This window comes from Ranitomeya imitator, chromosome 7, assembly GCF_032444005.1.
Source record: "Ranitomeya imitator isolate aRanImi1 chromosome 7, aRanImi1.pri, whole genome shotgun sequence".
Taxonomy (NCBI): Eukaryota; Metazoa; Chordata; class Amphibia; order Anura; family Dendrobatidae; genus Ranitomeya; species Ranitomeya imitator.
The window spans coordinates 72,051,307-72,076,901 of record NC_091288.1 but is presented as its reverse complement, the minus strand read 5'-3'; the positions used below and the strand labels follow the sequence as shown (position 1 = coordinate 72,076,901).

Here is a 25,595-nt window from a genome sequence, read left to right as displayed (position 1 = left end):
TACCAGAAGTTTGTCATGTATGTAGGCATTGCAGCAATCAAAAGTTTGGACACACCTGTTCATGCCATGGTTTTCTTTGTTGTTATTGGAATGGGTACATTGTAGATTCAGACTAAATTCTGCAAAACTAGGACGGAAACAAGGTGTTAAACCTTAGATTCTTCAAAACACACACACACACACACACACACACACACACACACACACACACACACACACACACACACACACACACACACACACACACACACCCTATTGCAATTTTCCCGAGTAGGATCATCAAGTTGTTACCTTGAATGACTTTCCAACAGTCTACAAAGAGTTCCCAGAGGAGCTGAGCACTTGGTGGCTGTCCAGCCCTCACTCCGGGTCCAATTCACCCCAAACCACCTCAGTTGGGTTGAGGTTAGGTGATTATAGAGGCAATGTCATCTGTTGCTGCCATCCATCCCTCTCCTCCTTGGTCACAATTTGCATATTTAACCCCTTTCCGACATTGGGCGTAATAGTATGCCGATGTCAGACTCCCCCCTCCTTTGATGTGGGCTTCGCCGCTGAGCCCACATTTTTCCGGGGACATGTCAGCTGTATTGAACAGCTGACATGTGCCTGCAATAGGTACGTGTGGAATCGCGATCCACTTACGGCTATTAACCAGTTAAATGCCCCTGTCAAACGCTGACAGCGGCATTTAACAAGCGCTTCCGGCAATCGTGCCGAAATAATCACACCGGTGATTGCAGGTCACCGGTGTGTTGGTATGACAACCTGAGGTCCCCTGGAGACCTCTATAGTTGTCAGTGCCAGCTTGCTGTGAGCGCCACCCAGTGGTCGGCGCTCATAGCAAGTGAGTAAATCTGCTATATAGAAGCGATCTGACCATCGCTCCTATGTAGCAGAGCCGATTGAGTTGTGACAGCTTCTAGTCTCCTATGGAGGCTATTGAAGCATGCTAAAAGTAAAAGTTTTCAAATATATATAAAAAAAATAATAATAAAGGTTCAAATCACCCCTCCCCCCCCCCCCCCCTTGCCCCATCCAAAATAAAAATAAAATCAAACCTACACATATTTGGTATCGCTGCGTTCAGAATTGCACGATCTATCAAAAAAAAAAAAAAGGGATTAACCTGATCGCTAAACAGCGTAGCGAGAAAAAAAGTCAAAACGCAGAATTAAGTTTTTTTTTGGTCGCTGCAACATTGCATTAAAATGCAATTCCGGGGGATCAAAAGATTGTATCTGCACCAAAAAGGTATCATTAAAAACGTCAGCTCAGCACACAAAAAAAATAGCCGCTCACCCGACACGAGACCATGAAAAATGGAGACGCTACAGGTATCGGAAAATTGCATGATGTTTTGTTTTTTGTTTTTTTTTTCTTTTTTTAAATTCACCACTTAGCTAAAAAAGTAGCTAGACATGTTTGGTGTCTATAAACTCGTGAAGACCTGGAGAATCATAATAGCAGGTCAGTTTTAGCATTTAGTGAACCTAGTAAAAAAAAAAAACCAGACAAAAAACAAGTGTGGGATTGCACTTTTTTTGGAATTTCACCGCACTTGGAATTTTTTTTTTCCCCTTTTCTAGTACACGACATGGTAAAACCAACGGTGTCGTTCTAAAGTACAAGTTGTCCCGCAAAAAACAAGCCCTGACATGGCCATATTTATGGAAAAATAAAAAAGCTATGGCTCTATGGAATTATGGAACGCTGCTACGAATCCGCAGCGGCGAATCGGCTGTGGATCCGCAGCAAAGTCGGCAGCGTGTGCACATACCAAGGTGAGGAGACTGAGGGTATGTCAGGCTTGACATCCCACTCTCTGCTAGGTTGAGTAAAGTGGTCATCAGAGTATAAAGCGGTTATTTTTGTGGAATTGAAGGGTAAACTTGTATTCTGGTTTATTTCACAAGTTTCATTACTCCTAGTTTCCATAAGTGTTCTTTTGAGAATCTTCTGAATCTAGAATGTGCCCTTTCGGATAAGAACAAGGAAATCATTACACGAACAAGTGTTTCCAAACTTTTGACCAGTACTGTATTGGCAGAAAGGTTTAACTAGAGGAAAGTTTTTTGTTCATTTATGCTTTATGCCAAAACCTGAGCACTTGAGATGTTTGTCACTAGGAAACTAGTGATTTTCTGCGCCTGTCCCCTTCCATGGTAAGGGCTGCTCTGCTTTCTTTCTTGCTTTCAATTTGCTGGATCCACTTTTGCCTCTTGTGATTGGAAGTTCTCCTTGGTGTCATATTTATACCTGTAATTTAATAAGTTTCTCCGTAGTATTTTGGGGGCATTTTTCCAAAGTGCAGCACTGCCCTATGATTTGCCATCTTATAATCGATTTAGAAGTACCGTAGTTCTAAGTTGGAAAATTGCACGCAGTAACCTTAGGTGTAGCACCAGTATGTGACATCCTAGCCTACATGTAGAAGACTGGTATCGGACCTGCTCACATGAGGTCTCAGCTAGGTAGTAAGTTGCCCAGTTTCCAGTGTTATTCGGTAGTACATTTTGTAGAAGGGGAGTGAAATGGTCATATATTTGGGGGAATGGCTGGATCGCACAGCTTATGCCAAAAATCGATATCCAGGATGATGAGTAGGTCTGAGTACAAGCATCTTATTAACCGCGGGTGACCTACATAGTGGCAGTAATCTATTAATATTCTAAAACAATAGATGCTGGTGCCTGCATGTGCCGTGTTAGAAAGAGCTGATGATAAGGGGTTGTCGTATATTGATGACCGACCCTTGATGTTGGCTCACCGCCAGAGCCCACATCAAAGGGAGGGAGTCCGACATCGGCGTACTATTACGGCCGATGTCGGAAAGGGGTTAAAAATTCACAGTAAAATAATATACATATATGAAGAATCAACATATAAGGAATTACTCTGGAGTGCTATAGCATGCACACATGAAATTTTGAATTGCATTACTGCTCTAGAAAATAGGAAAAATTTACAATAACTGCCCAATTCATGTGTACCTGGCATCCACGATAAGGCAATTTTTTTTTCCCCCTAAGTTTTTAGAACAGTAATTCAATTCAAATTTCCTATATTTCATGCATATAGCGCTGCAGAGGACTACTTTGGTTATATGTGGAGATGGTAACTCTTAGTAAGCCCCTGAAGACACCAGATTTGTAGAAGGTTACATGCATCAAACCCTAGTCCATGGGTTCTTGATCATAGCTCCTGATTAAGAACCCCATGGACCAGGATTGGAAACGTGCTAGTCTACGCTCTTTATTTAAATATCTACAATAAAAGAAAAACTTAAATGGCTATTTCTTTATTGAAGCTTGGGATGAGTGCTGGATACATCTTTAATACATTCTTTGGGACCGACTGCCTGCTTCATTCCATGCACCACTTGGCTCATTAGACCGTGGATTTTGCTGTCTCTTCATTACATGCTTTACAGATTTTAGGTGCACAGTTGGGTACATCCAGAATTGAGGCTTGCACTATGTTCTAGCTGCTCTTGTCTTGCCTGAAGACCAGTTTCATACACCCAACATTCATGATCTGAGTACCGACTGATGTCTGTACTGTCCGCTGGTCTTCTGACCCCATGGGCATAATATGAGGCTGACTATTTCGGGTAAGGAGGCCCTCGAGTGATCTGGACATTGCAGCCTACACTGTGACCATGAATCTCAGAACTGTAAAACCGGCCTAATAGATGCGTCTATTTACTAATATTTGATTCCACACTTGTAGGTGCAGTGGTTAAGATCGCAGTTTCCATCACTGGACATTGAGGTGGATGGAGGTGTTGGAACAGAAAATATTCACCGATGTGCAGAGGTAAGGGCTATATAATATACATACACATATCTTTTACTTCTTTATTGCTTTGTATATAGGAATATTCTGTAATAGAAGAATTAGAAAGGAAGTATTTTAAAGGGTTCTTGCATCTTGTAATTCACAATGTCTCAAGATAATCCTCATACACACTGTTGTGCCCATTATTCCAATTGCTCAATGGTCAGTTCATGAACACTGACAACTGTAAATAAAAAAGGAAAAAAGTGTTTTTTGTTTTATCGCCACGACAGCACCCACAACGAGAGAGGGGATCCGCCCACCTTCCGGACAGGAACCTACAGGTTAAAAAGGGGCGGTCCCCCTCGCCCTCCAGTTTGGGTTCCTGTCCGGACGGCGGGAGCCTACAGGTTTTGTTTCGCTTACCCGGGTCCGCCAAGCCTCTGTGCGGTGTCCAGGTGGGAACGGCAGAGTCGGGGGCCCGGAAGCAGCGTCGGGGGGTGTACTGCTCGCAGCCCTCCCCCCTCGTCTGGCCAGGAGTCGTGGCGGTTCTGGGGGAAGGCACGCCGCCCTGGATCGCTCATGCGGAGTGTGGAGATAAATCAGCGCTTATGACCCGGAAGTACTCCTTTGACTTCCGGGGGAGACCGGGAGGAGGAGCGCGGCAAATTTAAAAATGGAGCAGCGCTTTGGTGAGTGTGTGCGGCAGCATGTCTTCTATAGGAGACGCCGAACACTTGCAGGCAGAGCAATGCAGCAGCAGATCTCGCAGCAGTGATGTGGTACACGGGCAGCAGGATTCTGGCAACCCGACGTCACGTCGCACCTCACCCCCTCAGAGACCGGTACTCCATATTTATCAGCAGGTGGTGAGTGTTTTATCCAGACCAGTAGCTGATACAATTGTTTTCTGTGCTATGCTTTGTTATAGGGGAAGAAGGTTTCTAAATCTAAGCATAAACATTGTGCTTTATGCGCGGAGCCACTACCTGACAGCTATTTAAAGAAGTTGTGTCAGACGTGTATATGCCGTACATTAGAGGAAGAGGCCCCTCTCCGGGTATCGGATTTGAGGGAAGTAATTAGGGAAGAAATAAAATCGTCCCTTAAATCTAGACGGCAGGAGAAGATCAGTATGGAGATGGTGTCCGATTCTAGCCCTTCGTTTCAAGAGGGCGAATGCTCGGAAAGTTCTTCATCATCCTCCTCGGATGAGGAGGGAAGGCCTTGCTTTTCCGTTGACAATATGGACACTTTAATTAAAGCAGTCCGTGCAACTATGGGGGTTGTAGAGAGTAAAGAAGCAAAAACAACCCAGGAGATTATGTTCGCGGGGCTGAGCCAGAGAAGTCGTAAAGCTTTCCCGGTGGTAGATTCAATTAAAGATCTGGTCAAACGGGAGTGGGATAAGCTGGATAAAGGGTTCTTGCCTTCGGCCGCAAAAAGAAGGTACCCCTTTGAGGATGATACTTTATCTCAGTGGATGAAGATTCCGAAAGTGGATGCGGCAGTGGCCTCTACTTCAAAAACAGCCTCGCTACCTCTAGAGGATGTAGGACTCCTTAAAGACCCCTCAGATAGAAAGGCTGACATGCTCCTTAAGAAGCTGTGGGAGTCATCATCTGGAGCCTTTAAGCCCGCAATCGCAGGCACCTGTACGGCCAGATCAATTATGGTCTGGGTGACTCAGCTTGAGGAACAACTTAAAGAAAAAGTACCCATGGATAAATTATTGGATTCCCTGTCTCAGGTCAGAGAAGGAGCGGCTTATCTAGCTGATGCTTCGATTGATTCCCTGAAATTGGCCGCAAGATCGGCGGGTCTTTCAAATGCAGCGAGACGGGCACTATGGCTAAAGGCCTGGAAGGGGGATGCTCAGGCTAAAGCCAAGTTGTGCTCCATTCCGTGTAGGGGTGAGTACCTATTTGGCCCGGTGCTGGATGACATCCTTGCAAAGGCAGAAGATAGAAAGAAGGGATTTCCTAAAACATTTAATCCCACCTTTAGGAACGCCTTCCGGAGACGCTTGCCCTTCAGAAGATTCCAGTCAGACCAGCAGGGATATAATCGTGACTGGGAAACATCGGATCAAAAGAAGAAAGGTGGATACTATAAGAACCCTTCATCTTTCTCAAGACGTAGATGTAACTACAGATAGAACAGATCTACCAGTAGGGGGAAGACTAAGATTCTTTTCAAATGAATGGAAAAAAATAACTTCTAGTGCCTGGATAATGGGGGTAGTTGAGTCAGGGTTAAAATTAGAATTTTTAAGAATTCCCCCCCCCCCCCCAGATCACTTTATAACAACATCGCTGGATTCTCCGGCCCAACAACAGGCCTTAGAATTAGAGATTCAACAATTGCTTACAAAGCAAGTTATTGAAGAGGTTCCAAAACATCAGGAGAAGTCGGGTTTTTATTCTCCGCTATTTTTGATTTCCAAACCTGATGGGTCCTTTAGGACTATTATAAATTTGCGTAAATTAAATAAATATCTTCAGTACCACGCTTTTAAGATGGAATCCATTAAATCAACAACTAAGCTTTTGTTTCCTAGGGTGCTACATGTCGGTCTTGGATCTAAAAGATGCGTACTACCATCTTCCAGTTCACAGAAATCACCAGCAATTTCTCAGGATGGCAGTATGGGTAAATCATCAGATTAAACATTTCCAATTTCTGGCAATGCCCTTTGGCCTGTCCATGGCACCTAGAGTTTTTACAAAGGTTATTTCGGAAGTAATGGCCCATATCAGGGAAAGGGAAACCCTTGTAGTGCCTTATCTAGATGATTTTTTAATAGTCGGGAATTCGATTGCTCAGTGTACGGCTCGGCTAAATGCCATAATATCATCCCTACAGGAACTCGGATGGATAATCAACAGGGAAAAGTCAAAACTAGAACCTACAAGATGTCAAATGTTCCTAGGAGTTCTTCTAGACTCAGAAAATCAGTCATCCTTCCTACCAGAAGAAAAGAAGCAGAAGATCATTCGGAAGATCACGGCCGTAAGGAAAGTTCCAAACTTAAGTTTAAGAGACGCAATGTCTCTACTGGGATCATTGACTGCGTGTATACCAGCGGTGAGATGGGCTCAGGCTCATACTCGAATGCTTCAGTACGAAGTTATTCAAGCAGAAAGAGATCTTCGGGGTTCTCTAAGCAGAAAATTCTGTTTATCACCCGCCACTCTTCACGATCTGAGATGGTGGCTCAATCTAGCACATTTAGCAAAGGGAGTTCTCTGGACCATCACTCCGGACAACGTAGTTACAACAGATGCCAGTCCGTTCGGTTGGGGAGCCCATATAGGAGACATTCTAACACAAGGGCGATGGTCGATCCAAGAATCCCAGAATTCCTCAAATCTAAGAGGGCTTGCTGCGGTCAATCAAGCTCTTCTTCACTTACTACCATCCCTGAAAAATTCGCATGTACAGATGCAAACCGACAATATGACTGTGGTGGCCTACATCAATCATCGGGGGGACAAGGTCACGATCCCTAATGATCACCACAGCACAGATATTGTCCCTGGCCGAGAATCACTTGCATTCCCTGTCGGCAGTTCATATAAAAGGGGAACTCAATATAGAGGCGGACTATCTCAGTCGCCATTCCCTTCGTCAGGGGGAATGGTCTCTAAACAAACAAATATTCGATCAGATAGTCAATCTTTGGGGTTTGCCGGTAATAGATCTATTTGCTACGAGGGAGAACAGGAAGGTCAGGAAGTTTGCATCTTTACACATAGCAGACCGACCGTTCATAGTGGATTCCCTTCGTGTCCATTGGGACTTCCAGCTGGCATATGCCTTTCCCCCAATGTGTCTGATTCCGATAGTTCTCAGATCAGGGAGGAAAGAGCCAGAGTGATCTTAATTGCCCCCTTCTGGCCCAGGAGGCCTTAGTTCTCTCTCCTCAGGACAATGTCTGTGACTGATCCCTGGGTGTTGCCAGTGGTTCTGGAACTCCTTTCTCAAGGTCCATTTCGTCATCCAAATTTGGAGACTCTTCACTTAACGGCTTGGAACTTGAGAGGGAGCTTCTGAAGGAGAGGGGGTTCTCCAATGCTTTAATAGCTACCTTATTGAAAAGCAGGAAAGAGGTCACTATGAAAATCTACACAAAAATTTGGAAAAAATTCCTTATGTTTTATCAGCAACCATTAGGAGATAAAGCTCCGATTTCGGCTATTTTAGAATTCCTTCAGAAAGGCTGGGAATTGGGTTTAGCAGTCAACACTTTAAGAGTTCATGTTTCAGCCTTAGGGGCTCTGTATAACAGTGATATAGCTGGTAATAGATGGGTTGCTAGGTTTATTAAGGCATGTCAGCGTTCTAACCCAATCCATATTGTAAGAATACCCCGTTGGGATCTAAATTTGGTGCTTGAGGCGTTGACTGATCCTCCTTTCGAGCCATTAGATTCTATTTCGATAAAAAATTTAACCTTAAAAACAGCTCTACTTTTAGCGTTAACATCTGCCAGGAGGGTCAGTGATATACATGCGTTGTCAGTAGATCCTCCCTATCTAATAATTCTCCAGGATAAGATTGTCTTAAAACCTGATCCTGCATACTTGCCAAAAGTAGCAACTAAATTTCATAGAAGTCAGGAGATTTATTTACCATCTTTTTATGAAAATCCAGGTTCAGAAGAGGAGAAAAAACATCATACTCTAGACGTAAAGAGGGCGATATTAGAATACTTGAATAGGACACAAAGCTGGAGACAGAGTAGGGCTTTGTTTGCTTCTTTCCAGAATCGGAAAAAGGGTTCAAGTATCACGAAGAATTCTATCGCTAGATGGATTAGAGAAGCGATATGTCTTGCTTACTCTGCCAGGGGAGTAACACCACCAGAAGGCATCAGGGCGCATTCCACTCGAGCTATGGCATCATCTTGGGCGGAGAAGGCAGATGTCCCCATTGAAATGATATGTAAGGCGGCAACTTGGTCATCACCTTCCACCTTTTATAAGCACTATCGCCTTGATCTATCCGCCAATTCCAGCTTACAGTTTGGCCGTTCAGTACTTAGTGCTGTGGTCCCTCCCAAATAGATAACACAGGTCAACAAAAAAAAAATTTTTTTCTGGTGTCCAAAATATTTTAATGAATTTGGGGTATTTTTGGGGTGCTGATTCTGAATATGCTATCAGTTTTGCCAGATTGGCTCAAGTTTTTGAGATTTTTGGTATCTTATTTATAGCACTTGTTGGTAAATGCGACGCATCATCTCATTAATTTCTTTGGATTAGTACTTGAACTGAGCAGTTCTCAATATAGTTTTGTGTTAATTAGTGTTCTAAAAGTTTGTTCATAGCTTGATTTTTGCACTAACTTTATGTTGTTGTCTGTTTTCCAGTGAAAAGCATGAACTCATCAAGAAGAAGTTGTCTTAACGATCCAGACTCATTCTGTTACATTTGTGGTGAATACACACTGCCAAAACATAGAAGAAACATAACAGACTTAGTAAAAAAAAGTGTATTTTGCCTATTTTGGGGTTATGCTTGGGGACCAAGACAAGTTTTGGGCACCACACATAGTGTGCAAAGCATGTATCGAATTATTACGAAAATGGAGCAAAGGACAAAGAAAAAGCTTCAAATTTGGTGTTCCAATGGTGTGGAGAGAGCAAAAAAATCATCATGATGACTGTTATTTCTGTGCAGTGCAAGTGCAAGGATTCAATAAGCATAAGAAACGAAAATGGGAGTAACCTAACATGGAATCTGCAAGAAGGCCTGTCCCTCATTGTGAAGATGTGCCTGTACCTGTGTTTACCATGTTACCTGACCTTCCCCCACCTGATGATGATGAAGTGTGTATTGGCAGTGTGTATTCACCACAAATGTAACAGAATGAGTCTGGATCGTTAAGACAACTTCTTCTTGATGAGTTCATGCTTTTCACTGGAAAACAGACAACAACATAAAGTTAGTGCAAAAATCAAGCTATGAACAAACTTTTAGAACACTAATTAACACAAAACTATATTGAGAACTGCTCAGTTCAAGTACTAATCCAAAGAAATTAATGAGATGATGCGTCGCATTTACCAACAAGTGCTATAAATAAGATACCAAAAATCTCAAAAACTTGAGCCAATCTGGCAAAACTGATAGCATATTCAGAATCAGCACCCCAAAGTTACCCTAAATTCGATGAAATATCTTTGGCACCAAAAATGCTGTTGACCAGTGTGTTAAGTCCTTCTCAGTCCCTGGCTTACTAGAGGTAGGGATCCTGAGTAAATGACACGCAAACAAGGTATTGTGTGATCATATTCAGGGGAAGCCCAGGAGCACATCTCTCTCTCTGGGCTTTGCCCTTCCTTTATATAGAAAAGAATTATTCTTTTACAGACATGCGCACAAGCGCTCATATTTCACTATCTCTTACATAAACAATCTATACCAGTCTTTATCAGTAGAAAGTTACATCATCTGGAAGGTGAATGAAAGGCTGCTATTGAAAGAAGGAATGCACACATGATTACTTCCATAAAAGGAAATGTCAAGTCAGCAGAAATGTATCTTGTTGTAAGCGAGATTTCTCAGGAAGAAGACAAGATGGATTCCTTTAGTTCAGTCTGATCTCCACAATTCCCCCCTTTGACATTTTCTTTTATTTATTTTATTTTATTACCACAGGGCCAAAGACAAAGCCTTTATTTCGTATTACACATGTACATGCTTGTATTCAATAAGAGAATCAAATCTAGTATTAATTCTTCCGTTTAACTCTCGCAACCTTTTCTTTGTTTTGCAATAAGTACAGATATTACAAAGGGATAGCAAAATAAGCGCAATAATCAGTATTAGCAAAGGATAACATAAGAGAAGAAGGAAAAAAAACTTTATACTCTTGCATCTATTACACAAAGTTTATCTGTGCATACTGAGATACTCTTGAGCACAATCTGGAATAGTACGTATATGACTACAATAATCATAACTATATGTATTATGCTCTGCATAATCCCAGCAACCCACCCACCGATTCCTCTGAACCAGTTGGCTGGGTTAAGAAAAGAAAAGGTATCTGACCACCAGCTATCCTTATTCTGGTCATTGTCTTTGTCATACTGATCTCTGAGTCGTTGTACGTCCTTTAATTTAAATGTCATACTCATAGTACTATTCGGGTCTATATAATGACAGCAGGTGGGTCCGATGATTTGACACATACCCCCTTGTGAGGCAGTTAGGTAATCCAATACCAGGGTATGTTGGTTAGTGACTATTATAAGCTGATTCTGTACAGCTATACTAGTGTTTAGTATATCCAATATATCCCAGATCTGATCATCTAGATAATCCGTGGCTCTAACTAATTTATCCCACATCTGTGTTAACATAGGATAAATAAAAATGGTACTAGCAATTTTGTTAGGAATTCCCATTTGTACTATATGTGGCCTCCCCGAGGGACGTGGTGACTTATCTGCAGCTCTTTTATACAGTGTGTGCTTGGGCACGGCTTGCATATTCACTTGTTTATTTGAAATTATGAATGTAGCCGGGGTTAGGCGTCCTAATGTACAAGTACCCTTTATACCTACGGGAAGCCATTTATATGCTCCTTCTCCGCATATCCAAAATGTACCTTCAGGCAGATCCCATAGAGCTGAGTGCTGCAATACCAATCTGTGAGCCAAGTCCACAAATCTAGATACATTCTGAAGCATACACCAAGAGGGTTTTTGTCCCAAGGGGCTACAGTACCCGGCTGCGGGATTCCCACATACAGGCATTCCTTTGATATACTCATCGGATTTATTACAAACCAGGTTCCCCAGCTTACTTGTACAACTGTTTGCATCACCTTGGGGGAACAATTTAGAATGTTTCCATTTTCTATTATGTATGTATCTTTCCAATACTACAGGTTTGAAAGCATCAGAGGGGGGGACGGTTGTACTGAAACTAAGCTGTAGATTTTCTGTGGGGACCTGTCCTAAATTAGTTAATCCAGTCTTATTTCTAGGTACCCATTTTCCTCCCCTAAATGCTAAATATTGTAGATGTGTGTTACTCCCTGAGAGATTACCCTGCCACCAAGGAAATTCTACCCATCCCACAATTGGTATGGCGATTGTAGTATTCCACAGCCTAGCATTACCAATTTGGTTGTTGGCCAGGTTATCTGAACAATTAGGCCAAGCGAATATTTCTTCTGCTAATACGGGAACTGCTAGAAAAGGTATACTTGTGGCTGATACCGGCGAATGGGTACAGATCCAACAATCTGTCAGGGTTTGTGTATTGTTTAACAAGTCATGCACTAATTTTCTATGATGTTGTACGAATCTATTGTTCAAAGGGGCTAGAGAATTCAGTCTATCCCACGCCTCCGTTGAGGTTATCATTATTAACATCAATATCATGAGTTTATACTGCTTTTCTTGCAATGGCTTGCATGTATCCATGATGCCTTTCCTTCAAGCTTGACTGATGTAGGTGTTGTCAACAGGACTTGGAAGGGTCCGTCAAACCTTGGTTCTAGAGCCTTTCTGGTGTGTCTTTTTACATAGACTTGATCACCTGGTTCCAACTTGTGACTTCCTTCTGTGTTGTCAGGATCTGGAAGGGAAGCAAAAACTTGTGCATGCACCTTAGTTAATTGTTTCTGAAGATTTTGCACATAAGAAGTCAATGACTCAATATTTAACACAAGTTGCTGTGGAAAATAACATCCTAAATTGGCAGTCCTGCCAAACAAAATTTCATATGGAGACAGTTTAGTCTTACCCCTTGGGGTATTGCGTATTGAGTAAAGGGCCAGTGGAAGGCATTCTGTCCAAGGCTTTCCTGTTTCAGCCATGGCTTTCTGTATTTTTAATTTTAAAGTTCCATTCATGCGTTCCACCTTACCAGAACTTTGAGGATGGTACGGAGTGTGTAACTGACTTTCAACACCCAACATTTTCAGTACATTTTGAAATATTTCTCCAGTGAAATGAGTACCCCTATCTGACTCGATCACTTCAGGGAGACCGTAACGGGGTATCAGTTCGGCAACTAGCTTTACAGCAGTGTTTTTAGCTGAAGCCTTCCGAACTGGATAGGCCTCTGGCCACCCCGAGAACATGTCCACACATACCAACACATACTCATACCCATTACTTTTTGGCAGCTGGATAAAGTCTATTTGTAATCGCTGAAACGGGTAGAGAGGTCGGACGTGGTGCTTCATAGGGGTCTTTGTTGTCTGTCCGGGATTATGTGCCAGGCATATAGCGCATGCAGCACAATAGTCTCTTGCATAGTTGCCAAAACCTGGAGCCAACCAGACTTGCTTTGCCAGTAGTGTCATTGCATTTGCAGACACATGAGTAGGGTGGTGCAGTCCACCAACTACAATCGGATACCAGGCTCTAGGTAGACATATTAGTCCATCTTTCTTCCAAATTCCCTCTTGTTCTTCTGCCCCTTCCTTTTTCCACCTGTCCCTCTCCTCTTCTCCTGCATCTTCCTGTGCTTGTCTCAGTCTATCTTCAGTATTTTCTGTGAGGTTTACAGTATGGACCTGTTGTAAGGGTTTGACAGCTGCTGCTTTGGCTGCTTTATCAGCCCTATCATTTCCCCTAGATTCCCTAGTGTGAGTCTCACATGTGCAGCTACCTTGATTACTGCTACTTCTTTTGTTTCTTGTGCAGCCTCTAAGATCTGTTTGATCAGAGAAGCATGTTTTACAGGTTGTCCTGACGCTGTCATGTAACCTCTAGCTCTCCAGATTACTCCAAAATCAAACACAATACCATGTGCATACCTAGAATCAGTGTATATATTAGCTGTCTGGTTCTCAGCTATTTTAAGAGCTTCAATCAATGCTGTTAGTTCTGCTTCTTGTGCAGACTGTTTCGGTGGAAGTGGTTCTGCTTTGAGAGTTTCAGATTCTGACACAACTGCATACCCTGTATGGAAGTTACCTGTGTCATCTGCAAACCTACTACCATCTATAAACAGCTCTAAATCTGGATTTTGAAGTGGTGTTTCGGATACATTGGGTAAGCCTACCGTTTCTTGTAAAATGAGCTCTGTACAATCATGTGTGTCTGTAGGGAAAAAATTTGCGTGTGGATCAGTGTCCTTATTCCCCCCCTTCAGACTCAAGAGGTAGCAGTGTAGCTATATTGAGAGTCTGAAGCCTAGCAAATGTGATAGTAGAGGGGAGCAACAAAGAACACTGTAGCCGCAAATGTCTGGCCATGGAAATGTGTTTTGGTTGGACCTGGTTTAATATCCCATAAACATCATGTGTAGTTTGAACTGTGAGTGGATACTCTAGGACAATTTCTGATGCTTTGTCCAACAATAGTGAGACAGCAACAACTACACGTACACAGGTTGGCGCTGCTCTAGCTACGGGATCTAACCTTGCTGAAAGATATGCAATTGGTCTTTGTTTCCCTGCATGCTTCTGGGTAAGAACTCCTGTAGCATGGGAATCAACTTCTGCAGCCATAAGCTGAAACGGTTTGGTGTAGTCTGGTAGCCCTAACGCTGGAGCTGAAACAAGGGCATCTTTTAATTGTTGGAACGAAATCTGACCTTCTTCTTTTGTCAACAAATAAGGTTCACTTTTTACACAGTCATACAGTGGTTGCATTAGTTGACTGGCATGTATAATCCATTGTCTACAATGAGACACTATTCCTAAAAATGCTCGTAGCTGTTTATGATTTCTAGGATCATTCATCTGTCTTATTGCTTCAGTTCTTTGTGGTGTAAGATGCTTTTTACCTTGAGAAATGCAATGACCTAGAAAGACCACTTTGGTCTGACAAACTTGTAGCTTTTGTCTATTCACTTTACACCCTTCTTTTTCTAAAAAACATAGTAAACTCACAGTGGACCTTTCTGCAGTTTCTAGATCTGGGCAGCAAAGTAGTAGGTCATCCACATACTGCAAAATTACTACCTGTGGTTCGGGTTCAAACCTCTGAAGGACTGTTTGTAGGGCATTTGAATAAAGAGTAGGGGAGTGTATCATTCCCTGTGGAAGGCGTGTCCACGCCAACTGTTTGCCCTTAAATGTAAATGCAAACAAATGCCAACTATCTTGGTGTAAAGGAACCGAGAAAAATGCATTTGAAAGATCTATTACAGTAAATACTTGAGAACTGGCTGGTATCTGTGATAGTAACGTATGAGGATTGGGTACAACTGGGGTGATTGGATCTAGAACTTTGTTTATTTCTCTTAAATCATGTACCATACGATATTTGGGCATAGAACTCTTATCAAGAGTTCTCTTTTTGACTGGATACAGAGGAGTGTTAGCAGGTGATTGTATCTCTACCAAAACTCCTTTCTCTCTATATCCCTCTATCTGTTTTGTAATCGCTAGTTCCTGCTGGGCACTCACAGGGTATTGTCTGAGCTGTGGGAGAACAGTTCCTGGTTGCACAGATAGTTTTACAGGAGAGATATGCAATAGTCCCACATCGGTGTCACCCTGTGCCCACAGTGTTTCTGGGACCATTGAGAGGTCTAGATCTGTGGTGTACTCTTTTTCTTCAGCATAATCCTCAAAGGCCTGAATTCTAACATATTGTTCTAATGTTTCTGCATCATCAGGGATAGTCAGTATAACTGTGCCATCTTCCCTAAAATTGATGTTAGCTTCTAATTTCTTTAGGACATCAGTTCCTAACAAACATGTTGGGGCACCTCTGGCATACAAAAATCTGGATGCAAAACATTTAGGTCCTAATGAGACCTCTAGGGGCACAGTATATGGCAGTGTTCGAATTACCCCATCATAACCCTCAGCAAAAGTTGTTTGTTCTGAAATATCTTCCGGATTCGGAAGAAAATCTTGATTCAAAATTGAGGAAGTTGCACCTGTATCTATCAAAAATGGAATCTCTCTCCCCCCCACATTCACCTGTATCATAGGTCTTCTAGCTGGTAGGGAAGTTTGTAACACATCGAGTCAATCTGAATCTGGTATGGGACCATCTATGATGGTAGATTTCTGCTGGTTGTCCGTTTGGGGAGGGTTATTTCTGGGAACAAATTTGCCTGACTTTATATCTGCCAACTTCTTCCTGCACTCTCTTTGGAAATGACCTGGCTTTTTACAGTAGTGGCAAGGAAAGTTGTGTCTCACTCTTCCTCCTGTATTAGCTTGTGCTATTCTAACAGGCTTACGATTCTCTCTCATATCCATGACTATTCCTAAACATCGTTGTTTCACAATATTTGGTTGTTCAATTGTTCTCCAATCTGGAGTAGAGGATTTAAATTTTTCTCTGATTTTCGGATCTAGCCCCTCTATTAATTGTTTTGTAAAAAGTCTCCTTACTGAAGCATCAGTCAAATCCAATCCTTCATCCCTAAAGCTATTTTCTAATTCTTGACTATATTCTTCAATACTTTGCCCAAATTTCTGCATAATCACACCCGTAGATCCCCTTTCCCTCTGTTTTTCTCTCATGAAAATTATTAATGCCTCTGTGAACTGGGTACCTGATGCTTCTGTCTGTAAGGCACCCCCTTCTGCCACTGGTCTATTGGGCTGTAGGTGTGTCAATAATTCCTGAAAAAGTCCGGGGGACATTTTCATTCTACATAATTCTTCCCCGTCCGCCCAGACCCCAGCATGAGTCTGCATGATTTGTTGTATGTATTGTGCAAATCGGATGGGATATTGAGTGGGATCAGGCGCATTATGCAGGAGGGACATACCTTCAGCAGGGGACCAAGGAAAATACTGTCGGGTCTGGTGATATCTAGTTCCCATTACCCCGTCAGCACCAGGTTCCCTAAAGGGTCTTGGTACTACCCTAACAGGGGCAAGTACAGCGCCATGTCTAGGTGTACCACAGACTAGGCAATCATTTCTCCAATCTGGATTTTGTTGTCCACAGTGTGAACATACCCATCCTCCTACCCCACCAAGATTGGGATACAAGGCTGGAAATTGTTTTCCTCCTTCTGCTCCTCCAGATGGTACAAATGATTGGGCTTTTGGATCTAGGTAAGGTGGTGGGCTTATGTCACAACTTTTTCCCTTCCCCATAATCCATTTGGAAGTGTCTGGATCATACTTCCAATTCTCCTCTTTAGCTGTTTTTGAGACCTCTATCATACAGTGTATGATTTCTTCCCACCCATTGTCTTTGATAATTCCACCTCGTTCTTTACTCAGTTTTTCCCATTCTGTACTGAACATAAGTGCTTCTGAAATTCCCAATTTTTCTCTTACCCTTCTAATCTGACTTCTGACTGTCTTCCCACATCTTTCCTGTATGATATCTGCTGCTTCCACTTGTCCTAAGACGGTTTTTGTCTGTTTATTTCCCATTTTTCTTTTTTTTTTTTTTTTTTTTTTTTTCAATATTAGCTATTTCTACCCCAGGTGACGTTTGGACAATCACTTATCCTAGGTGATGTCTCGTTGCCTTCTCTCCTAGGGAGCTAAAATATTGAAGGGCTGATCTGCTCCATTCTTTCTAATGTGCAGAATGTACTTAAGTGCTATTATGCACGCAAACAGACCCAGCAACACCATACAGATCACAAAACTTTCTGTGTCAGTTAGCATACTTGTCCCAGGCTCATGGACCCGCGTCCTGGGCTCATTCTATCAAACCTTATCCAGAAATGAAGGAGGTTAAGCACTTAAATGAGAGTCAAGCATGGGCGGAGGTCTCCCCGAAAGGACGCAACCACATGACCCAGTTAGGCTGACTTCCGTGTATAAGGCTTATACCCCAACTATTTCGGCTTATTTTTCTACGCACTTTTGCTCTTCTTTCACAACATACCACAACCTTCACACTGTTCACACACTGCCAGGGACAGGACTCATAAATCTATACAATATAGTAACCCGAGTTTTATAGGTATCTACTCACTACTAGACTAACCCAGCGTGACACGGCTCATAGAGATCTTTCGGATAATACAAGGCAGATAAAAGAGAACTAATAATGTCTCTTACCTGGCCAGGTTTTTCAGTTCATTTGCCGTCCATTATCCCAGATCTCCATTGTCCGTATCTGCAGGTGAATCTCGAGCAAATACTCTCATCTCGGGTCCCTGTTCGGTGCGCCAAAGAAATGTTAAGTCCTTCTCAGTCCCTGGCTTACTAGAGGTAGGGATCCTGAGTAAATGACACACAAACAAGGTATTGTGTGATCATATTCAGGGGAAGCCCAGGAGCACATCTCTCTCTCTGGGCTTTGCCCTTCCTTTATATAGAAAAGAATTATTCTTTTACAGACATGCGCACAAGCGCTCATATTTCACTATCTCTTACATAAACAATCTATACCAGTCTTTATCAGTAGAAAGTTACATCATCTGGAAGGTGAATGAAAGGCTGCTATTGAAAGAAGGAATGCACACATGATTACTTCCATAAAAGGAAATGTCAAGTCAGCAGAAATGTATCTTGTTGTAAGCGAGATTTCTCAGGAAGAAGACAAGATGGATTCCTTTAGTTCAGTCTGATCTCCACAAGTGTAATCTTTGAAAGTCTCTCGTTGTGGGTGCTGTCGTGGCGATAGGAAAACCGGTTTTTACGTACCGGTAATAGGATTTTACAGAGTCCACGACAGCACCCATACATTCTCCCCCCCCCTGTATTTAGTTACTTATTCTTGCACTCTGTTGGAAGGTGTGCCTTTAAGGATCACTCTATAGAGGTGGTGGTTTTTAGTATTGTTTAAGATAATATTGTCATGTACTGATTCATTGGTGGTATCCCTTGTACTCTGGAACACAAACTGGAGGGCGAGGGGGACCGCCCCTTTTTAACCTGTAGGTTCCTGTCCGGAAGGTGGGCGGATCCCCTCTCTCGTTGTGGGTGCTGTCGTGGACTCTGTAAAATCCTATTACCGGTACGTAAAAACCGGTTTTGCTGCACTCGTTTTCTGCCAGAAAAATGTTGCAACTAGAAGTTGTCTGTAAATCGGCACGAAAATATCATGAACCTCCGTGTTTTTATGTACCGTATTTGTATTATTTCTGTTGATGTATTATTTTGTCACCTTAGTGTGGCATATTCTCATATCATGCACTTGTGCATGACAACATGAGATTCGTGTGTGTGGTTTTTTTTTTTTTTTTTTGGAGCCAAGTAAATTAAGACCACAAAAATGTTCTAGGGTGGCTTTGCACAATTTAAAAAAAAAAAAAAAAGCAAAACTGCAATGTATATCTGCAGATTCTGTATCAAAATCCACATGAAATACAACTTGAAATGTTATTTGAATAAATCCGATTCCCATGATACATGGACTGTGCTTGGATCAGAAGTCGGGGCCTGACCACCCGGAATCATGACCTGAGCTTAACCGCCTGGTATGAGGCAGTTGGCTGAGGTTGGGACACCCAAAGGCTGGGTGAAATGTGCCTAAGCTTACTATCCATAGCAATGGCAGTAAAAACCTTCCGCAGTGCACATGAAGATGTGAATTCTTGGGGGGAACATTTCAAATTTGATCTCCGAATGAATGAAATCAAAGCGCTAAAATATGCACAATGTCCAAAAAACCCACCACTATGAATTTAATCTTTTGTTGATAAGAACTTGTCGTTTTTGCTGGACAAAATGGATCTTTCAATTGCACACTTTTGGGGCGAAATAGAAAAAAAGTGGCAATTTTGTGCCCCCACCTCCCGCTGCTGTTATGCAAGTTAACTTTTATTCTGAGATAGTAGTAGGAATCACGTCTTAGTAGTTTTGTATATATATTTTTTTTTTTTAATGGAAAATCATTATTTATGAGTTGCTATTTCTAGAGTCATAGGGGAAGTGTACATTATTATGTCGTCTTGGAAACACTTTTTTTTTTTTTTTTTTTTCTGTTTTAGCTTAATACTACAGATTATTATGATTGTGTAATGATTATTATGGTCTCATAGATGGTTCCGTCACTTTCCTATGGCAACAGAGAACCTATCAGCCTGAATGTGTATGTGGAGTGGTGATGGGCTGATGGAGTGAGACCCCCTCCCTCCACACTCTGTAAGCCCCTTAGATGCCCGGGTTGCACATTAAATAAGTAGTGGATGCTTTCCTGAAACGGAAAGTACTTGCAAGCAGCATAATACAAAGAATAGCAGGTTTACCCAGAATCCTTTGCAGTAGGCGGAGCTATGCAAATCATCTCTTTCCACCCCAGTCTAATCCACAGCGCTTGGAACCGCCAAGCGTGCAATGCTGCGGATTAGTTTCTAAATTTACACAGCCAACCAATTCCTACCTGTGGACACGTGTTTCGGGCTTTAGGCCCTCATCAGCACAGGGCTAGAATTGGTTGGCTGTATGGAGTGGGGCTCGGTGAGCAAGCGATACATATATGCTAGCCACCTTAGGGAGAGACCCAAGTTGGGCTAAATGTAGCGGGACGAAAGAGACCGAAAAGCCCTCTACTTAAAGGAAATACATAGTGGATGCTTTCCTGAAACGGAAAGTACTTGCAAGTACTTGTATTATGCTGCTTGCAAGTACTTTCCGTTTCAGGAAAGCATCCACTATGTATTTCCTTTAAGTAGAGGGCTTTTCGGTCTCTTTCGTCCCGCTACATTTAGCCCAACTTGGGTCTCTCCCTAAGGTGGCTAGCATATATGTATCGCTTTCTCACCGAGCCCCACTCCATACAGCCAACCAATTCCAGCCCTGTGCTGATGAGGGCCTAAAGCCCGAAACACGTGTCCACAGGTAGGAATTGGTTGGCTGTGTAAATTTAGAAACTAATCCGCAGCATTGCACGCTTGGCGGTCCCAAGCGCTGTGGATTAGACTGGGGTGGAAAGAGATGATTTGCATAGCTCCGCCTACTGCAAAGGATTCTGGGTAAACCTGCTTTCTCCTTCGCGTCATTGGGGGACACAGGACCATGGGTTATGCTGCTGTCACTAGGAGGCTGACACTAAGCTGAGACAAAAAAGGGTTAGCTCCTCCCCTGCAGTATACACCCTCATGCTGGCATCCAGAGACCCAGTTTAAGCTTAGTGTCCGTAGGAGGCACACTGATTTTTAACCCTTATGGGTTTTTTCTCTTTTTTTTTTTTTACTTTTTCTTTTTCCTTTTTCCGGACGAAGGGGGCGACGGATTCTTCTAAGGTCCGATCTCCCCCGAACCAACAACAGGCGAGCACGGGAGTTTCACCTCACCGTATCCTCTCCTGCGTCGTGGGAGCCACTGCCTGAGCTGTCCTTTTTTTTGGGTGACGGTTTCTCCCCTATTGGGCCCCGATCTCCCCTTTTGTTATACAGACGAGCACTGGTGTTCTTACCTCCAGTATCCTCCTCTGCAGCCAGGCCTTTTTATTGCCGGACATCTGCCCTGTCCACCAGGTCCTACCCTCGGCTGTACAGTGGCTTTATCCCAGTGGCGTCCGTGCAGACCACACTGCATCACCAATGTGATTTGTGACTCAGGTGGTGGACGGTTCCTCTCCACCCCCCATGTGGGGTCGGTGGATAGAAGGCTTCCCAACCCCTGCACCGTTCCTAATGCATGGCACCTCCATATGGCACCCTCTCATCTCCATTTCAGGGTAAGTGCCCGGTGGGGGGATTGGGGGGGGGGGTCGCCAGCGGTCAGGAGGGCTCCTCATCCCTGGGCTCCATCTGCAGGCTTTTTGGGCGGTGTCCCTGTCTTTTTCCGGCGCTCGCGACCGCGCGCCGGGCCGAGGCCGCAAATTTAGCCCCCGGCTTCGGCCTAGCTGCTGGTCGCCGCCGTTAAGCTCCGCCCACTCCAGTCAGTGTCAGCGGCGCCGCCCCCCGCTCCTGGCGCTTCTCACAGCCGCCGAGATCTCTCTTCCTGATCTCGGCGGCCATCTTGGTCCTTCTCCTCAGTGCCGCAGCTCCTGCCTGTCGCATCTCTGGTGCGTCAGTGGCCCACGTGCAGCCGGCTTCCTCTTCTCAGAGTGAATATCTCAGCAGTCCGTCTCTCCTGGATAGCGGGACACAGGACCGGGGTAAGGAGACATCGTTAGCTCCCCTCTGCAGCGCCCTCTCAGACTTGGTTACACTATATAGACCCTGTAATTTTTTTTTTTTTTCTGCATTAGCATCATGTCGCAGTCAAGGTCTAAAAAATCCTCTAAGGTGCATACAACCTTTTTTTCTGCGTGTACCACCTGCCAGGCCCCACTTCCCAGGCCTCAAAGCTCTCCCCTCTGCTCTGCCTGCGATGCCCCATGTGCCCAGGAGCCCTCCACCGCCGCCGACCCTGGCGTACCTAGCCCCCCCCCCGTGGGTCGCCTCGCTTTCTCAGTCCGTGGATTTTTTAGCTAACGCCATCAAATCCATTCAAAATCCTCCCGGGGAACGAGGCAATCCGCTACAGGTGCTAAGAGATCCCTCCATAGCAGGGGAATCGTCGGCCAGCAGGGGCCGCTCTCCTCTTAAAGAGGCACGGTCATCCAGAAAACGGACCCGTACTACCTCTCCTGAGCGTTCACCTCGCCACTCAGACTCTGGCAGCTCCTCTCGCTCACCCTCTTTGGGGGCTCGCAGCGTTCAAGACTCTGAACATGAGTCCGAAATTTCTTTGGATCCGGAGGCTCCGGAGTTCAGAGCCACGGTTGACTCCCTCATCGTAGCAGTCAGTCACGCACTAAAGGTGGATGACGATTCTAATTCCGCTCCGGAACACGCGGTCTCCTTTTCCAGAACCAAGCGTTCTCACAAATCTTTTGCCTCTCATCCAGCCTTCCTGGATATAGTCAGGCGTCACAGGGAGCGCCCAGACAAGCGCTTCACGGGTAAGAAGGACCTGGTTTCCAAGTATCCCTTCTCATCTGATCTCGTGAAAGACTGGACGGATCCCCCTACGGTAGATCCGCCGGTCTCGCGCCTGGCTTCTAAGACTCTTCTCTCAGTCCCGGAGGGCGCTTCAATTAAGAGCCCCACCGAACGCCAGATAGACTCTCTAGCTCGCTCTGTGTACGAAGCCTCTGGCTCGTCCCTGTCTCCCTCCTTCACCGCGGCTTGGGTGTCCAAGGCTATGGTTTCCTGGGCGGATGCCCTAGCGAAATCCATTAATGAGCAGGATCTCCCCTCTGAAATGGCGGACCTGGCTAAGCAGCTAGCCATGGCCAGTGATTATGTTATGTTCGCATCTCTCGACGCGGCAAATTGCGCAGCTTCGGCGGCTTCCAACGCCATCGCTATTAGAAGGGCCCTTTGGCTCAGAGATTGGCGCGCAGATTCTTCCTCTAAAAAACCCCTGATTTCTCTCCCTTTTCAAAGCGGGCGTCTTTTCGGCGAAAAGCTTGACCAGCTTATTTCCGACGCCACAGGGGGAAAGAGCAAGTTTCTTCCCCAACAGAGGCCCAAGGCGGCTTTCCAGCGCCAGCCTTATTTTCGTTTTCGGCCTTTTCGTACCAGTTCTGCCTGGTCCAATCCCTCTGGCCTTCCCAGATCGGACCGCTCCGCCCGCGCAGACAGACGCTCGTCCATCCTTCAGACCTAATCCTTCCTGGCGCGGGAAACCGAGGCAGCCCCGAACCAGAGGTTCGAGACCCCCCAGATTCCCTTCTCAATGACTCGGGAACGGCGCCAGTCGATACCAGCAGAGTAGGCGGTCGTCTACTCCTTTTTCAGCAAGCCTGGCTCTCCGTCGTTCACGACGAATGGGTCAGAGATCTGGTATCATCTGGCTACAAGATAGAGTTCTCCTCTCCCCCTCCAACTCGGTTCTTCCCCTCTCGTCTTCCCAGTTCGGGAGCTCAGTCTCGCGCCCTTCTTTGCGCCATCCACTCCCTCCGCCAGAGCGGGGTCATCGTGCCGGTCCCGGAACACGAGAGGTTCAGAGGCTTCTACTCAAACCTCTTCGTCGTGCCAAAGAAGGACGGGACAGTGCGTCCCATTTTGGATCTGAAGCTCCTGAACAGGTGCGTGAGAGTCCGGCACTTCAGGATGGAATCGCTCAGATCGGTCATCTCCTCCATGGAAAGAGGGGAATTTTTGGCCTCGATAGACATCAAGGATGCCTATCTTCACATCCCGATTTTCCCGCCTCATCAGAGGTTCCTCCGCTTTGCCATTCGAGAGGACCACTTCCAGTTCACGGCCTTACCCTTCGGTCTCGCCACGGCGCCCAGGGTGTTCACCAAGGTCATGGCGGCTGTCATGGCCATTCTTCACTCTCGAGGAGTCGTCGTATTACCTTACCTAGACGATCTCCTCATAAAAGGCCCGTCTTTTCAGGCCTGCGAGTCAAGCGTCCACATTACCCTGGATTCTCTTTCGCGCCTGGGCTGGCTGATCAACTTAGACAAGTCATCTCCCGTTCCTTCCCGTCGGATCTCCTTTCTGGGAATGATCCTGGACACTTCAAGGGGGCTGGTTTTGCTTCCTCGGTCCAAGGTCCAAGCGCTCCAACAGGGAGCCCGTACACTCTGCCATTCTCGCCCGCGAACCATTCGGTTCGCCATGAAGATCCTGGGAAAGATGGTTGCGGCAATCGAAGCTGTTCCCTTCGCTCAACTCCATCTCCGCCCTTTGCAACAGGCTCTGTTGGACAACTGGGACAGGAGTCTCTTTTCTCTCGACCTCCCTTGTCCTCTGTCCCCACGGGTCAGACATTCTCTCATTTGGTGGACCCTGGGACCATCTCTTCGCCAGGGGAAGTCCTTCCTCCCGATCCGCTGGTTAGTGGTAACCACCGACGCCAGTCTTCTTGGCTGGGGGGCGGTGTTTCTTCACCACTCGGCCCAGGGCCGTTGGACTGTTCGGGAATCCAGTCTCCCCATCAACATTCTGGAGATTCGTGCTATCAGACTTGCTCTGATTCACTTCCACGCTCTGCTCGCGGGTCACCCAATAAGAGTCCAATCGGACAACGTCACGGTGGTGGCTTACATCAACCACCAGGGGGGTACCCGCAGCAGGGCGGCGATGAGGGAAGTCTCCCTCATCCTTCGTTGGGCCGAGACCAACCACTCCATCATCTCGGCGGTGCACATTCCGGGAGTCAAGAACTGGGCGGCAGACTTCCTGAGCCGCCAGGGCCTTGCCTCGGGGGAGTGGGAACTTCACCCAGAAGTTTTTCACCAGATCTGTCTTCGCTGGGGGACCCCGGACGTGGATCTGATGGCGTCCAGATGGAACGCCAAAGTCCACAACTTCATCGCTCGATCTCGGGATCCCCAGGCCATAGGAGTGGACGCGCTGATTTCTCCGTGGCATCATTTTCAGCTCCCATATGTGTTTCCTCCTCTTCCCTTACTGCCGAAGGTCATCCGAAAGATCAGGACGGAGGGAGTTCCGGTCATTCTGGTTGCCCCAGACTGGCCTCGTCGCGCGTGGTACGCGGAACTCGTCCAGCTCGTAGCCGACGTCCCCTTACGGTTGCCAGACCGCCCAGACCTACTTCGCCAAGGACCGATCTACCATCAGAGCTCAGGGGCCCTACGTTTAACGGCGTGGCTGTTGAAACCTGGATTCTAGCTCGTGCTGGTTTCTTTCAGCAGGTCATTCCCACCATGCTAAGTGCTCGCAAGGCGTCTTCTGCCTCTATCTACCACCGCGTCTGGAAGACCTTCTTTTCTTGGTGCAGGCTCCAAGGGCACCCTCCGCTCAGGTTCTCCATCCCTTGTATCCTGAATTTCCTTCAGTCCGGTCTGGATTCCGGTTTGGCCCTGAGCTCTCTTAAAGGTCAGATCTCAGCCTTATCCGTGCTGTTCCAGCGTAGGATCGCCACCAACCTTCAGGTCAAGACTTTCATTCAGGGAGTCTCCCATGTTGTTCCTCCCTACAGGATGCCGTTGGAGACCTGGGATCTCAACTTGGTCCTGGGGGTTCTCCAGGAACCGCCGTTCGAACCCC

The 25,595-nt window shown here is 45.3% G+C and overlaps 1 protein-coding gene across 1 annotated transcript in view; it reads left to right on the top strand.

The window, feature by feature from the left end:
- RPE (ribulose-5-phosphate-3-epimerase) overlaps positions 1 to 25,595 on the top strand; it is a 47,014-nt gene that overhangs the window by 13,036 nt on the left and 8,383 nt on the right. The window contains exon 5 of the mRNA XM_069733435.1: positions 3,733 to 3,819. Within this exon, the coding sequence (XP_069589536.1) occupies positions 3,733 to 3,819 (87 nt within the window). The remainder of the gene's footprint in view (positions 1 to 3,732; positions 3,820 to 25,595) is intronic.